We start from the raw sequence: 18,286 nt of genomic DNA, 5'->3' as shown, positions 1-18,286 counted from the left end.
ACAGAATGTATGACTCTTCGCTGATTGGCTGGTGCTCGAACTCGCACTTCTGGGGTTTTTGCGAACCGTCTAGTGTATTCTGATTCCTGACCTAGTCGCTGGTGAGAAATGAAATTTAGCGGAGACACTAGGTGGCGCGAGCCTGGCTAGGAAAATACAAATCGAAGTATGTTTTTGATGATGAACAACAACTCAAAAGACAAATTTGCATAATATGTGTCCTTTAATATTAAGTTGATACTGGCTACAGATGTGGGCTATGCAAGGGGAGAGCCTCTGACGAAACAAGGCTCCATGTGCTGTGAATAATGAAAGTGATTGTAGTGGGAGTGTGTAGACAGAGGGAGGAGGAATACATTTGTGAAAGGGTCAGTTAGTGCCGGAGCAGAGTGCACACTGCGGTGGTTAGGGCGAGCACGACTGCACAGAGGGGAGAGGAGAGAGGAGAAAGGAAAGAGAGAGAGTGTGACCTCCTTCAGACGCTGTTTGGAGGATACTAGACGGCACCAGTCCTGTCTCCTCTGTCCTAAGACTCTTCACTAGCCTAGAACATCAAACACATTCTTCACTGGATGCACAATACACATGGGATAATGATCTACTGCATACTGGGTGGGGTTATGAATGGCCTGCTACCTTAAAGACTCACTAAGAAACTTTTCTGGGGGAGGATTTGCCACCTGCTTGTCTGGAATTCAAGAGTTTGGAATTAAACTTCTTATTGACACAAGCAGGTGACACCGCCAGACCAAGCTACATGTCAGATCTACTCTGCTCACTGTGAATGCATGTTTTCCAAGTTATTTTGAGGAATAAAAACACCAACTTGAAATTATTTTAATAACAATATGCCTTGGTATGTGCATGTGTTCATATGTATTGATATTATTTGTGTCTACCAACAAACATGCATAAGTTCTGGGTGGTTTTTGCAATGTAAATGAACTGGGGCAAAACAAATTTTACCTCATTAATTTTTTACAAACAATGAATACATGATGCAACATTCCTTTTTAAACACATTACAAATATTTCTACTACAACATTTGGGATTATATTATTTACAGGCTTGTGAAAGGGTATCTGAAATCTTTATTTCTAGAAACTATGCACTATGGAAAGTAACAAAACAGTTGGTGGGGCACTACACACGTGTAACTTTGTCTAATCTATACATTGAGATACCTGGACATGCATGCTTTGGACATCCTAACTCCAACACCACCTATCAAAAAGCAGCACCAGTTTGTAGTGTTTACATTTTCAATTTTTAATTTAAAGAAATCAGCAGAACATTCTCACCCCTATTATGATCTTTGATATTAATTGTATATATTTATTTTAAGCATGTGATCATAGGCGGAGTTTGACATTTGCTCTATGGGGGCCGAACATTTTAACGTCAACAACAGATTCAAGATTTACAGTGCATATTGCCATGTGCACAGTAAAGAAACGTCGCCCTGTACAATGAAATCACCGCTTTACTGTACACATTGCTGTGCATTGTAACTATTCTGTGAAATTACAAAGAATAGTTATAATGCTATTACACATACAACACATACGTACTGTTCATAAGCCTCCTATAAAGCCAAACTACACAGGGCTTCACACATGATCAGGGGTGTAGTGGACGTGGTGCACAGGGGTACACCGTCCACCCATTTCTCCCAATGTGAGATATAACAAATATAAAATAGCTACAACTTAAATGTCAAACCAGAGCTATTGGCAATGGTTAAAAACAATCTGCATAGGCTCATGATATCGCCAGTACTGTCCTATAGTGACCTGCGACATATTTCAGCCACTACGGGAAGCAGTGCCACCCCTGACCCCCGCAAACTCCACCTATGCATGTGATCCTTTCTTTAATTTTGCTGGAGCAACCTGTACAGTGGACAGCTGTAGTGCAGGCCTGGGGATCCTGCTCTGAACCAGGGCTGTGATGAAAGAGTACCAGGCTGGAGGAGAGTCTGCTTCTGTGCATGTTGTTTCTGTGAGTCTCACAGAAACAACATGCCAGTCTCTCAAGTAGGGATGTAACAATAACCGAAATATTGTGATATCGTATCGTCAAAGTTCTCAAAATAATATCGTGGGCCATCACAATATATTGAATTACAAGTCTCTTTGCTTAAATTAAGAGTTATGGTGCAGCAATAGCTAAAAAAAAGACAGAGGGAACTACATAGACCATGATCCTTTGCTCCATTTCAGTGTAGACTACAAGAAGAAATAACAGTTCTAAACACTTTTAAGTCTTAGTTCTTTGGATTAAGACTTGTCAAGGCATTTTAAGAGGAAAAAGTCGCATTAGTTTTAGCTGTTTACCCTCCACAAAATATCGCAATAAATGTCGTACCGTGAGATGTATATCGTGAAAATATCGTACAGAGAGATTTGGATATTGTTACATCCCTAATCGTGAGCCTCCCCACCATATCGTGAGCTTTCCCCCGATATCGCAATAAATATCGTACCATGAGGTTCATACCGTGACAATATTGTATCGTGAGAATTGGATTGGATTGTTACACCCTTAGTCTCAAGGTTTAAAGATTAGTACTGGTAATTCATGTAACTATTTTAATGTTGTATCCATACTCGTAAAAAGTTGATTTGAAATAAACCTCATATTTGAACAGCTTTTACACATTTTAGGTTGTTAATTAAAAACTCTGAAAAGATGATATGATATCTCTCGTGCACTCTGAAGGATCTAAAGTAACTTCCTTTTGTAATGTTTTAAAGGTGCACTATTTAACCTTTCTGGCTGCCACTTTCTTGTTTCCATTGCTTTGTTATTGCTTTGCCTTGAATGTTCCACAGTATGGCATTTTATTAATCTTCAGGTGACATAAATGCAAGATCGATATGTTTAATGCAAACAACTGTGTCAAGACCCTGCACCAGAAAAGTGACATATTGCACCTTTAGTGTTTTATTTTGTTTAACTAATTAGTTTATCGGTTGTACCAACAGACCAGATTGCAGCTTTCTTTTTAAAGAACTATTAAATCTAAGAAGCAACACCAGCAGTCATGGGGGACTAGACTTTTTGAGAATATACTTCTTTTTTTAACAGCTTCACAAGTACATTGCTTTATAATCCCCTTTTATACCACATTTCTGCCATCTTGTGACTCTGTGCTAGCTGTAAGTGTCTGGGTGTGCTATCATTACCAATACACCACACAGGAGAGAGCGTGCGCCGAGAGACGAGTGTGAAATGGAAATCTAAATCTGGTCCTGGCAGCTTCTCTGAGGGGACGTGCTTGTTTCCGGCAAAAAAAGACTTGTAAATACATCCATACAGAACCAACCCGAGCGGTAAAATCGATTCGGACATGCCCAAAATGGCGCCGCCACCTTCGCCGTCTGGCCTGGAAAGTTCCAAAAGTTGCGCGATAACTTTGATCCGACGAAAAAGAGCCAGGGTTTATAATTTCTTCATTTTGTTCAAGCGTGGAGAGGGATTTGCCTGGGATCTAGAACACACACTTCTTCAATACTTTACAAAGATGAGAGTCTGGTCATCGGTGAATCTCCCAACTTTTCAGATGGCTGTGATTGACAGGTGGATTAGCCAATCAGAGACACTCATGGTCCGACTGTATCAAAAGAAATATGGCTGCTTACGAGGAAGAAAAAGAAAAAACATCACAGATTTATGCAGAATCAATGAGTGAAGCACTGAACTCTGCTAATCTGAGGTGAGAGAAATGTCATTTTGTGTGTAAATGACAGATGACCAACTTACTATTGCATGTATCACTGAAAAAAAAACAAAAAAACAAACTGATTGGACGATAATGCTTGGTTTGAGTGTAGAGCAGGCGTGTCAAACTCCAATTCACAGAGGGCCAAAATTAAAAACTGGGACTAAGTCGTGGGCCAAACTAAATATTTATTGAAAAATTTCAACATCATCTGCATGTTTTCTCTTCTTTCGAGATATGTAATGTTAAACCTTTTCTTAATAAACAAATGTTTAATAATAGTTTTGCTTAAACATTGAATCCAGAACAAGCATAATATAAAATAATAACAAAATTTAAATAAATAATGTCTCTATAGTCTATCTGTAGTCAGCGGTCCAGCTCTAATACATATTTGATATGATCTCATGGGCCAAATATAATTATATCGTGCGCCAAATTTAGTCCCCGGGCGTGAGTTTGACATGTCTGGAGTAGAGCGTGGGAACCAGACTGATATCAAGCTGATTAAAAAAAATCATAATACAGAGAGATATTCTGGATTTGTCTGACAAGAGAGGCTAGACATTTTAGCGACAAAAATAGAAAGTGATAATAAAACTAGTATTAAAACTAAATAAACAGGTATCAATACTGCGTAAATTATGGAGGAGAAATGTGTCATTTTCCGGAAAATTTCTATACAACATGGTCTTGATCTATTGAAATAGCATGACCATATGTTAAAGGGCCTGTATCTCATTCTTTTTCACGTATTAGAGCAAAATGTGTCTTGCCCCAGTACAGATATATTGTATAAGCAGCTCTTGAGGGTTAAAATAAGACCGCTGTTTTCTGCCTGCATCTAAATATGACACATTTTATTGTCTGATAATCAGGAAGTGTGCAGTGACAGTGAAGGCAAAACTCTGCTCTGGCCTCTGAAAGTTGTGAAAAGCGCTTGTAAACTCACTGCAGTGAAGAGTGAAGATGCTCGGAAAGCATAAGTTAACTGAGGAATAATTTTGGACCACAAATTAGTCGGGATGGGACAAGACCTTGTGCCACAAGATCTCACGAGACAAAGTTGCCATGAGATTGTGCACACAAGAGAAAAATTATCTTGTGAGAGTTTTTTCCCATGTTTTTACATTTGGATTGGATATTAAAAAAAATGAATCAAGTACTGGTGAGGTACATTTTTTGAGAAGCAGTGCTACAATGTCAGCAAAAATATTAAATAAAGTAAAACAAAAATGGTGAAGGAACTGGATTACGCATTTTATTTATTATAAAGAATGTCAAAATCTCGTCTTGTTTCGTTCTCGTACATCCAATCTCATGTCTTGTCTCGTATTATGGGTAATTGCATCTCGTCCCACCCCTACAAAGTAGTTTTAAGAAAGAAAAAAATCTGGTACAGACTCTTTAATATTATAGAAATACATTGTTGTGTGCTTTATTGTTGCTATATAAGACTAATGCTTTATCATTATTATTAAAAATGTTGACTTTTTAAATAATAATCACGGTATTAATATCACCGTTGAGCTCTTTTCATAGTATTGTAATTGAGTTAGACTTTTTTTTCTGGTCCTGATGAAAAGAACTCTTGGAAAAAAAAGAAAAAAGACTTGTAAATACATCCATACAGAGCCAAACCAAGTGGAAAATCAATTTGGATATACCCAAAATGATTATTATTGTTGCAATGTTGAATCAAAATTGGTATTGGGCCATTTTCATCGTGCTCATATGTTTGAATTCTTTTCTTGTCCTGGCAGCTGTTCCCAAAAAAAGTCTCCAAATACATCAATACAGAACCAAACCAAGCTTCAAATCGATTTAGCCATGCCCAAAATGACACTGCCACCTTCACCGTCCGTTCCAGAAAGTTCCAAAAGTTGCGAGATAACTTTGATCCGACAAAAAAGCGACGGGGGTTTATAAATTCTTCATTTTGTTCAAGCGTAGAGGGAGATAGGCCTTTTAGCAGAAAAAAAAAAAAATGATAGAAGCTCGAGACAGGAGATGTTTTTTTTAGCTTTGAAAAATGCATGAGCAGATGAAAAATGAGAATATTCAAAGCGCTTTTATCCGAGACGGCATTAGCAACTCCCGAAATTCGGCGATCTCAGAAAACATTGTATTCCGCCTTATATTTTCCAGAAATTTTTTTTAAATGATTCGATGTGTGGCGTAAAATTCATTCAAAGCTTTTCATTATTCATCTAAAGAGCGTATTTTCAAAGCGCTGACCAGGATTCGAGAACGGTCTATTACTACACGTTTTGTATTGGCGGCGTGGATTAAATTTTAATTCAAATTTGGGGCTTTAATCTCGGGGGGAAAGCGATCGCGGAGTTCGTATTTCCGTTCCTGGTCAAAGAGAGAAAGAAAAAGAGAGAGATGTGGCGTTTGATGTTGTTTATGAATACAGAGGACTGCTTTATTTGGTCCTAAACAATTGAACTAAAAGGCTCCTGTGTGTGGAAGAGTATCGGTTCCAATGGCATTGAAATGACGTGCTTTCATTGGGCGCTGCTTTCAAGTCTGTTTTTGACCCTGCTGGACACCGTACAATTGGGATACAAGCAGGTCTGTTTATTGTTTCGTGCTTTTGCTCATTTTTATATTAAAGGTCCTATATTACGCAAAACTGACTCCTGTGAGCTTTAAATCATGTTATTAAGTTGTTACCTCATCACAAACATGTACCTGGAGTTGTGTTTTGTTTCTTTCACATGTTTGAATAATCCTGAATTATTAGTCTGTCTACATCTCCAAACCTCAAAATGCTCTGTTCCACCTTGTGATGTCATGAAGCGGTACCTTTTACCTTTACTTCAGTAGAGATTGGCATTTCCAGGGCTGAAATCATCCAAATGATTCGAGTGAAGATGTACGGAGTTTAAAAACACAGCAGTGGGGCACGTCCTGTTTTACCACATGACATCACAAAGTGGAACAGAGTGTTTTCCGTTTGAGAGAAGAACACAGCTTAAATATGCAGGTTTTGCGTGTTAAACATGTGTGAATGAAACAAAACACAACTCCAGATATTGTATGTTTGCAATGAGGATACAACAAAATAGCATAATATGGGCCCTTTAATTTCTGTATTTTAAGGTAATATAATATATAACTTAAAACACAGCGGACTCCAGGCAATCCAAAGAAGTAAAACTCGCACAAGGAAAAATAGTTAAAAGGCTTTCATCAGGGCTCAGTTAAAAACAGGAAATGCCCATGTCCTGTTTTTAACGGAGGCCTGATGAAGACCAGTTTGGCTGAAACATGTTTAGGATGACCATATTAGGGTGACCGGGGCTACTCTCACCTCGCAAACTGTGCACATGGCTTCCCACTTGTTCCGACCGGGATGGAAAACGGGGAATTTCTTGTGCAAGTCATTGTTAAATGTGCATTTGTGCTTCGGCATGTTGCAGACTGACCGACTGTTTGTGTCTTCTCGCTTCTTCTGAGTGTACAGAGAGCTACGAGAGCCGCTCAATTTAATGGCCCCAATGAAAGATCATGAAAACCCGGACATTTACATCACTTTAAGAAAAAAAAAACCTGGACGCCCAGGACAGGATGCAAAAAACTGACATGTCCGGGGAAAAACGGACATTTGGTCACCCTAAACATGTTGGCTTTGCCCATCTAAATAAAGGCCTTTTAACTATGTTTTTCTTCGTGTGATTTTTACTTCTTTGGAGTGCCTGGAGTCCGCTGTGTTTTAAGTTTTGATCCTTTTTCCAAGAGCGCCCTCTACCTGCTCCCACTGATTGGAACACCTGCAGCACACAGCCACATTGTTGTCTTTTCAATATAATACAGAATTTACTTTATGTTCGTACAATATTAGGAACATAAAATAGTGCTTACTAGGATTACAAAACTGAGAATGAGAAAAATATCTAGTGTTTAAGAAGTGCTGTTAAAGCTGCACAATGTAACTCTTCTGGTTTGTGGCATTTTCAATCAATCAATCAATCAGTCAAACTATTTATAGAGCGTTTTTCATACAAAAAAATTCATACAAAAAAAACACAAAGCTCTTTACAGTGATTAAAAACAATTCCCACAAACCCCCTCCCACAAAGTTAAGATAAACAGATGGGTCTTGAAATTACTATCTGTGACATAACTACTTTTATTTTATTTTTATTTTTTTTACAACTATTTATCTGGAATCTGGAAACTATACTAACTATCTGGAACCAGTACATAAAGAAAAAAAAGAAACGCTCCACAACATCAGCATATACAACAAAAACACAGCACAGACATAAGGACAAGACGAGCAACCAGGATAAAGAGGGAAGTGGATTCGACTCTATAATATTTGCTTGAGATGTAATAATGTTTCACAGTATGGCATTAAATTTACCTCCATGGAGACAAACGTATAATACCACTGGCCCAAGCTACAGGTCAGATCAACTGAGTTAGAGATCAGATAGATTGGTTTAATGCCGTACTGTGGAACGTTTCAGGCAAAGGAATCACATCTTCATGGAGACCAGTAGGTGGCACTCTTCACCAGAAAAGTTTCGCTGTGCAGCTTTAATGATAGATTAGTATAAGTAACCACTCATTCTGTTGACCTGCGTGAAGCTATGATGAAATATAACTGTAATATGCTGGGAAGAGATTGGAAAACAAATCTTTAAATAGAAAAAAAAGCACAAAATGGGTAAATTTACAATAATAAAATCTGTAGATGAATCAGTTTTGGTTTAATCAGGAAGATGGCAAAAAAAACTAAAGTGAAACCGTGATGAAAGGGGACGGATAAAATGTAAAATGTAACTGACCACTGTCCGTTTTCCGCCTCCTCCAGAAACTGCACCATCTCCCCGGAGTCCAGAGAGAGGTCGCGGGGGTCACGGGACTCGTAGGTCAGCTGGACGCGGTAACGGCTGCTGTCCCCCTGTGGCGTGGACACACAATGGATCATATATCAGTATGACACAGAATCTGACATAAAGCCAACATTTATCAAATTTAAGCAAACCCTTTCTCAAGCAGACAAAATAATAACTCGTAGCCCGGGGTGTAGCGCCAAATTCTGGGCCCTGGGTTCTAATCGTCTTGGTGGGCCTGCACTAAATACTGTCTAATGAAAGATGCACATTACAGGCTTTGTGAGGGGCCTTTGTGAGTAAACAGCCCCCTTCACCCCCCCAGTCTGATGCCCCTGTTAGTAGCAACCTTATCATGCATAAAGTGAGTTCTTGATTAAAGTGAGTTAATGAATTTCCTTCAGGATAATAAGTATGTTACAAACCAGTGCTAGGGACAAAGGAAAGTAACGCAAACAAGATGTGATATAATATACGTAAGTGGCTTTTATATAGTAAACGTAAGTAAGTATAATAACAGAAAAAGAGATGTTTTTCATAAAATAAATCAAACTTTCCAAATGTAACTAAACAATACCTCTAATTGGATAAGTGTTAGAGGTTAGAGTGAACTGTTACTCTAACGACCTCTAGAGTCACAATTCACAAGTCAACCAGAGAAACGTCTATCAATGAGAGGGGCGAACTGAAACTGGACGTGTAGGAAGGGGATTGGAGGAGCGGGACGTCAATCCTCCAACCAGGCACGACGAACATCGGAGCCAGACCAAACCCACCAATCAGGAGGCAGGTACCACACAGGACATGCAAATACGGAAGGCACAAGCGATAAAACAAACAGGGAGCGCCAGGCGAGGTGGAGCCAGGCCGTGAGCCGTATTTCTAATCTAATCTAGTCGAATCTAAATTGTATCTTGTGTACAAATTTCAATTGGCAGTTCACAGCCACAACTGAATATCACAAAACTAAACGAGAGGATTCACCAACCAATTAAAAGCCATTACTTCTACATTTTAGTCTAATCAACACACTAAAAATGTAAAATTAATCATAATAAAGTAAAGATTTGTTCTTTTATTAAGTTAAGTGCTTGTGTCAGGAATTAAAATATGGAGACGGATCTCAAGATAATCATAATAATTACAAGCTTGACAAAGTGCTTAAAAACATTATCGTGGGATCTTATTTATTCACTCCCCACACTAATTATATATAGTGCTGGTACGATACTTAAGCGATAGGGCTGTCAAAAATCAATATGTTTATAATATTTGATAATAAATCTAGAATCGAAACTAGATACTTGGTTGAGTAGGTTTCAATAAACACATGAATAAATTAAAAATGTGTTTTACAGAGCAGTGTTCATTCACTCCACAGCAAGGCTATGTGGTTGAAGTGTCTTTGGACAAGTGGGACTCTTGTAAGTCTCAAGTCTTTGATCTCAAGTATGAGTCAAGTCCCAAGTCAAATACAGGCAAGTCCAAGTCAAGGCTCGAGTCACTGGCTCATAAGTCCAAGTCAAGTCCAAGTCGTCTGCTTTGAGCTTCAAGTCATTTCAAGTCTTTAAACCAACATACTTAGATTTTTGCAATTTATATGACTTTTAAACTAAACTGTACTTAAAAAATCATTGTATATTTATATATGAGTATTTATAGAGTATATAAGAGTTGTAGAATTTAATTTAGTTAACGTTTCCTTTTTAAATGTCTCAACAAGAGCTTGGTGTGAATCATTATGGCCTTTATAAATAGAAAGAATTCAGATTTAAAAGTGCTTCTCAAGGCTAAAAACAACGAACTCCAGGCACTCCAAAGAAGTAAAAATCGCACAAGGAAAATATACTTAAAAGGCCTTTATTTAAATGGCCAAAGCCAACATGTTTCGATCAACCTGGTCTTCATTAGGGCTTAGTTGCTTCTCAAGTCTTTTCAAGTCACTGGCCTCAAGTCTGAGTCAAGTGCCAAATCATTGACCTTCAAGTCCAAGTCGAGTCTCAAGTCTTAGTCCTTTTTATTAAGTCAAGTCTCAAGACCTAAAAAAAGTGACTCAAGTCTAAGTCACGACTTGCAAGTCCCCACCTCTGCTAAAGACACAACAATTTTTTTTATTTTTTTTTTATGGACACCAGTGGCACCTAGAGGCCCAGCCCTGCTTAACTTCTGAACTCTGACGGGATCAGGCTTTGACAAACCGGTGTGACCACAATATTATAAAATCTCATCATCTGTGTTGAAAATAATCTTCTATAATCTATAATCTTCCTTATATAAATCTAATATGGGGATGTCCAAACCTTTTTCACTAAGGGCCAAAGACAGATGGTCAGTACAGTGAGTTATTATAGTTATTATAGTTATTATAAGATAAGATAAAATAAACTTTATTGTCCCACCAGAGGAAATTTAATACTGTATCTTTAGTAAAGCTTGGGACATCCATTTTAGGAGTGTGTCAAAATGAATTGTGATATCAATGAGTTTATAGAGGTAGATTTATGAAAATTTGCATCAGTTTGCAGTGAAAACTTATGATCATTTAGGTCAGTTCAGCAGTTTGGATACACTTGGTCTAATACATGTTATAAAAATGTGTGTGTGTGTTTTTTTTTTACAATCACTGTGACTTCAAAATCAGTATTTAAGCTTTATTTTAATATAGTAATCAGTTAAAAATCGTAGTATTAAGACATCAGTACCTGGGGCTGAAAGTATAAAAATATGCACGGCTCTTAGCTACACTGTGTTTTACAATTTATGACTTTAGACAATGCTCTAGTCTCGATCCACATTAATTTCAAGCATTTCTTACGAGGCTATTCCCACCTCCCTGCCATTATACACGCTGTCCATGACCAAGCAAAACTGTCCCTTAACATCTTGTTTTGTTTCTGACATCGCACCAACCGCATATGCCCCCAACACTAACAATTAAAATCTCCGACGCAGAATACACAAAAGGACTTTGATACGCCGTCCTCTCGCGATCCAGTGGCCGCTACATGACACGTATCTTAATAGCTGTAGAAACACCCCCCCCTCCTCCTTCTTCTCCTTCTCCTCTGTTTCTCCCCTCATCTCCTCTCTCATCCCTCGCTTCTTAAATGTCAAGTCGTCAGTGCGGGGCCGCTAATGAGATGTGCGTCCGTGGGAAGTAATTAACCGGCAGAGGGCTCGTCCGTGGGGTAGGGGGCGCCGTTGAGGGACAGTGGGAGCGAGTGGACGTGCGTAGACACATGGAGCCTCCGGACACTGACTGATGCGGGGATGTGATGATTAATGGGCCGAGCTAACTCCAGTGGAACGGGTCAGGTCGGATTGCATTTCTAACTATGACAATGTGAACTTCCCGAATGTCAGTAATGAATGTATTAATATCATATACGCCATTAACTATAGGTGTGAAGTGGAGTTTTATGTAGGACGGGGGGGTGGAGTTCTGTTACTGCAGTACTCAGTGGAAAGAATTGAACTTGAATACAAAGCAGCGGAGCAAGAAATAAGTGTTTTGTTTTATTTTGTTTTAGGAATATTGATTGTGGAAAGCTATTAAAATGTGAAAGAATTGTACACTTTTGCCACTAATTTGCAATTGTAAAAAAGCTCTATCTTTTAACATATCTGGAATTGCGTTTTCTATCAGTTTTGCATGATTCCTACCAGCATTTTTACACAGTAGGTCCTCTGTGTTTTTAAAGCGTATACACCTTCACCATGTGCAATACTTTCAAGTAATGTTGCAATGTTACACCTATTGTTTTTAACATTATTTAAACTGCATTGTCTTCATAAAAGAGATTTCGTCTGTACAAATACCTGGGTTCATGGTCCTGTTTAGGTGTTTGATTTTCAAAAAGGGGAGAGTGACAAACTGAAAAACTGTTAATGTTAGATAGTTTGTGATTGTAATTTTATGTGCGAGAGACTTGACAAATCAACAACCAATTCAGCTCTTTTTGGTCAGATCATGTTAAAATAAAAGATCAGATTAAGGCTATGTTTATATGAGGACGGTCTGAACAGAAGATGCAAAGTGGCGTCGCATCTTCACTTTTTATTCCGCGTTTAGATGTTTTCAGGAGTAAATCTGCGTGCACACAGTGACGCAAAAGTGTTCACTAATAGTAGCTCTCCATATTCTGTACATTTGTTGTAAGTTTATTAGAGCTGCCAGAGCATGGAAATGATCCAACATATTTGCTTTGTTTACTGTATGTATGTGACGTGAGCAGATCTGACCAGAGTTTTGCGTCTTGGGCAGTGTAGACGGAAATGCTACGGCGGAGCGTATTCAACTTTTCCACTCTGGAGGGTGGTTTTTGTTTTTTGCGTTTTTGAGGCCCCAAAACGCTGTCATTGTCTAAATGAAAGGCAAATAGTTATATATTATATTACAAATAAAATATTTTGTTGTTTGTACCCGCAAGCATTCTCGTGTAAACAAGCCCGAAGTCCAACTTGAGTAACAGAGCTTCGAACAGAGCAGTGCCTTCAGTTAGCTTTACAATCCCAGGGAATATTGATAACATCAGCTTCAAAGTATCAATAATGTATGTAATGAGAACACTGTCAAAAAGAGATCAGAAAAATTATGTGTTTAGTTTTAGCGTCAATTCAGTTTTTATGGCATCATCTGATCTCAACCAAGAGTCACATTTTAGCATATTTATCACAGAGCTTATTATTGTATTCGATAGTCAAAAAAGGAATATTTATATTATAGATTTTGTCAACGCCCACCTATAATTGTAAAAAGAGAAATTCCAAAACCAATCCCTGAATAATGCACAAGTGGTACGGTATGATCTATGGCCTCACGTTCTTGTTGCTGCCCTCCTCCTCTGAAGAGTTGGACGATTCCTCTGCGCTGGACGGGATGGTCTCAAAGTCCTCGGTGTCCATGGAGGGAAGACGACGCTGTGTCCAACCTGGAGACACACAGCGAATATGGGAACATTTAGTCGGATTTCACAAGAGACGACAGTAGCTCAGTCGGTGAGAGCGTTTGTGCACGGATCAGAAGGCTGTAGTTGTGTCCTTGGGCGAGACACTTAAGCCACCTAGTGTCTGTGTACATTAGTGTGTGAATGGGTGAGTGGCTCCTTGATGTAAAGAGCTTTGAGAGCCTTGAAGGTAGAAAAGCGTTGCATAAAAATGTAACCGTTTAGCATTTGCCATAAGTGTTCCAATCAAATATGTGAAGATTTAAAAAGTCCAATTGATCCAAAATGGTACAAACGTCACTAAGCAAAAAAAACCAAGATATTTTAGATGATGTTGTTACTTATGCAGATCTCTTGCAATTTATGAAAACTTTAAGGGTCACTTTGCCCAATTATTGTGCTTTCTTGAGGTTGATTAAACTTGTGATTGATTAAATTTGTGCAAATACTATAGAAATGTTTGCCCCACCATGTAACTTTCTAACCCCAAAAAAAGAGACTACACTTTTTTTCTTGCTTTAAAAAACACGGAAGAATATGCATCCTTACTGTGAGTGAGTGGGCTTGAATCTCCACAAACCTAACTCTTAGTTGGCCTGGAGGAGGGCCTGCACCTGTTTCCTTTGGCTATAACTTTCTATAATATGGTATAAAACTCTCAACTATCTCTAACTTTCTGTTTCCATGGAATCGTGAAGGTGAAGCACCACTTTCAGAAAGTTACACAATGTTGTTCTATTAAGATAATTATGAAACATCTTTTAAAAATGAGCTTGTAAAAGACTGAGTTTGACTGGGTTTTGTGTTTTACAGCACACAAAATGATAATAAACTAGAAAAGCACTCAGAGAGCGCAGACCTCCGCCAAGGACAGTCCCCCTCATATTAATTGTGTTTTCCATAAATATTTGTCTCGTATCTTTCAATTTGGAATATGAAAGAGGATCCGATTGTCCATCCCTGAGTCAAATTTCATGGGGTTTGGTCAATAATTAATCCAGATATTGAGAAACAAAATTTTTGGCCCCATTTACCACAATGTTAACTAAAATTTCAAAGTGATCCAGAATCCAGGATTTCTTCCGGATCACCCCCAAAATGAAATCAGTTCTTCCTTTTCACATTTCCAACAAATCCTGAAAATTGCATCAAAATTGGTCAATAACTTTTTGAGTTATGTTGCTAACAGACAAACAAACAAACAAACAGACAAACAGACAAACGCCGGCAAAAACATAACCTCCTTGGCGCAGGTAATAAATCCAATCCAAATTATATGAACATGAGAGTTTCCAAAGTGTTGCACAGACAAATTAAGACAATAAATCGAGTAAATCACAAATAAAAACAATTTAAAAAAACATTAAAATACATAAAGCAAACATTAAAATTAAACAAAAGAGACAGAGGATGACACGACTCACACAGTGTCAAAAGCCAAAGAATAAAAGTGGGTCTTAAGAAATAAACAACACTTAAAAACTCGATTCGGAGGAATATTACCTGGTTGGGAGGTAGATCTGGGGACAGTGTTCGGAGCTCCGGCCCCTGTATCGCTGATGATGCTTTGCCTTTTCCTCACTGAAGCCATAGCACCTCGCAGCGTGTCTGAACAAATCCAACCAACTTCCTGTTTACCCATCTATTTATTTTACGTTAGTGACACCCAAAATCCACAAGACAACAAGACAAGAAGATGCTTAAATCATGCCACAACCCACAACACAAAATCAAAAATAATATGAACAAATAAATAAAGTAAGAGTCCAATCGTTCCAACAATAATTTTTGACAATGACATTCACAAATTTACTTGTATGTATGGTGAAGTGTCTTGCCCAATTAAGGTGGCAAAAGCAGCATTGAACCACCAACTGCACTGTAAATATGCGTCAACGTGAGCATATTTTCATGCAAGAAAAAAAAAAATCCATGCTACACAACACAATAAAGCAAAGCAAAATTACAACACCACAATATCCACACTATCGCATGCCAAACACTTAAATATAAAGTCAAAATAAATACTAAAAGAGCTTAAACTAAATATTTTTACCATTTGTATTTAATAATGTAATCGTTTTAACCATTAAAATTCATTATAATATTTTCATCATGATTTCAAGAATGTGATGTGATGCGGTTTCATTCCTAATAGACCTTTTTCACAACGACCAGAAGTGCAGCAATGTAGGGTAAACGTCACTTACGTTAATGCTTTTCTATGACCAAATATCTGTGGAAATGTCTTGCGTATTTTCCACCAGCTTCATAAATCTGCACCATCACGAAGTCTTCATCCAACAAGGTCGACAGAGGAAATATTCTAACCATGAGTAATTTATCCACAACTATTGAGGTAAGAAAGACGAAAACGTAAAGGCGAACAACGACGACGCATTAGTCCACAATAATAAAATAAACGCTCAGATTTAATCATACTAGTGTTAAAATAATAAAACCAGCAAGATAAAATAAGAGCAAAATCATAGAAAAGCAAAAATAAATAATGTCTATAAAATACATTAAAAATAAATAAAAGACACAGAAGACCACAAAACTCACGCGGTGTTAAAAGTCAGAGAGTAAAAGCGGGTCTTAAGACGAGACTTAAAACACTCCACGGTTAACTACTTGGTGAACTTCTCCTGAGCAAAACTAACATTATGGTCATGAATAAAACATAAGTAACTTGTGAACTCAGACTGATTCTACAATTAAAATGAATAATCAATTTAATGATGTAGATATTAGCATAGACAGAGATACTTGTGCAGTTTAAATGTTAGACATGTCCATGCCAAAATCTACATCATGAAACTGATTTTAATTTTAATTTTGGAATCAGCGTGAGTTCACAAGTTACTTATTAACAAATTACTTATTACTTATGTTTTATTCGTTACCATTATGTTAGTTTTGCTCAGGAGTAGTTGTTCACCTTTACGTTTTCGTCTTTCTTACCTTTGTGGACCTTGTTTGATGAAGATTTGATGATGGGGCAGATTTATGAAGCTGGTGGAAAGTACGCGAGACATTTCCACAGATATTTTACCATAGAAAAGCGCGATATTGTCACGGTATGAACCTCACTTTACAATATTATATATATTATTACGATATCATGGGAAAGCTAACGATATCACAGGGAGGCTCACGATTAGGGATGTAACAATATCCAAATCTCTCTGTACGATATTCTCACGATATACATCTCAAAGTACGATATTTATTGAGATATTTTGTGGGCAAAAACTGTTAATATGTTACTTTTTGCTCTTAAAATGCCTTGACAAGACTTAATCCAAAGAACTAAGACTTAAAAGTGCTTAGAACTGTTACTTCTTCTTGTGGTCTGCACCGAAATGGAGCAAAGGATCATGGTCTATGTAGTTCTCTCTCTCTTTTTTTTTTTGTTTTTTTTTTTTGTTGTTGTTGCTGCACCATTACTCTTAATTTAAGCAAAGAGACTTGTAATTCAATATATTGTGATGGTCCACGATATTATTGTGAGAACTTTGACGGTACGATCTCACGATATTTTGGTAATTGTTACATCCCTAAAGGCTGTTGTGAAAAAGGTCTATAGAAACACACACCAAGGCATTTTCATTTTTCATTTTAGCCACTTTCCACTGGAATCATATGCACATTCCTTCTAACTTTGACTTATCCTGCTATAATGCAAGCCCTTTGTTTTTCTCAAATTCCTATTTTTACATAGCTGAAAGCCAACTGTGTTTATTTGATCACACATGATATGATAATGTTGAGGTTTTATAAGCAGTCCTGTAGAGACAATGCTCAAGAAAACATTAAGAGAGAGATGCTAGTTCCAGTTATAGCCTGAATGCTAATTTACACGTGCACTCCCTAAACATACTAACTGCCAGTGTTGGGGAGTAACAGATGTACCAGAAATATGTAATCAGAGTACAAATGATGAGTAATTGTATTCAGTTACAGTTACTGTTTAAGTGAGTGGTAATTGGATTACAGTTACTTTGCTGAAATATTAATCTAAAATTCAGGTAAATTAAAACAGGTAAACTAAAAAGGTCTAAAACCAGGTAAAACTAAAAAAACCAGGACTAAACAAGGCCTAAACAAGGACTAAAAAAAGGTCTAAACTAGATTTAAACTAAAACCAGGACTTAAACTAAACTCTAGGTCTAAAAACCAGGTCTAAAACCAGGTCTAAAACCAGGTCTAAAACCAGGCCTAAACCAGGACTAAAACTGGACTAAAACTGGACTAAAACTGGACTAACCAGGTCTAAAACAGGATTTAACAGGACTAAATCATGCTGCGTGGACATGTTTCCTCATCTTCTATCAGTAATATTTTTAATACAGTTAAATAAAGTCTTTTTATTTTCTTTTAGCAGACAAAACATCTTATGTTACGACGTCCTCGTCTTTGCTTCTCTACAGCAAATCAAGTAATCCAAAGTATTCAGATTACGTTACTCACTTTAAGTAATTTAAAGGATTACTTTACAAACTACATTTTGGGGTATGTAATCTGTAATCTGTAGGAGAATACATTTTAAAAGTCACCTTCCCAACACTGCGAACTGCTTAGTATAAACACTCACACAGCTTCATGCATGTGAATAAATATAAACACATTAACCTCACATCTTATTGAGAAGTAACTAAATGGCTAGAAACTTGTCTAGAAAAGTTTGAAAAAGCATACAAACAAAACACATCAAGACACTTCCCCATTAGCATGGCATTAGCATCACAATTAGCATGCAGAA

The 18,286-nt window shown here is 37.5% G+C and overlaps 1 protein-coding gene across 1 annotated transcript in view; it reads right to left on the bottom strand.

The window, feature by feature from the left end:
- Positions 1-18,286, bottom strand: part of mcf2l2 (MCF.2 cell line derived transforming sequence-like 2) — a 197,313-nt gene that overhangs the window by 5,229 nt on the left and 173,798 nt on the right. Inside the window, exons 28-29 of the mRNA XM_055165252.1 lie at positions 13,397-13,506; positions 8,528-8,643 (exon numbers count right to left, since the gene is read on the bottom strand). Coding sequence (XP_055021227.1) covers positions 8,528-8,643; positions 13,397-13,506 — 226 coding nt within the window. The remainder of the gene's footprint in view (positions 1-8,527; positions 8,644-13,396; positions 13,507-18,286) is intronic.

The sequence above is a fragment of the Boleophthalmus pectinirostris genome, unplaced genomic scaffold, assembly GCF_026225935.1.
Source record: "Boleophthalmus pectinirostris isolate CB_2022bp ecotype Guang Dong unplaced genomic scaffold, ASM2622593v1 HiC_scaffold_7, whole genome shotgun sequence".
In the NCBI taxonomy this organism is placed as follows: Eukaryota; Metazoa; Chordata; class Actinopteri; order Gobiiformes; family Gobiidae; genus Boleophthalmus; species Boleophthalmus pectinirostris.
This window is presented reverse-complemented; position numbering and strand designations above follow the sequence as displayed.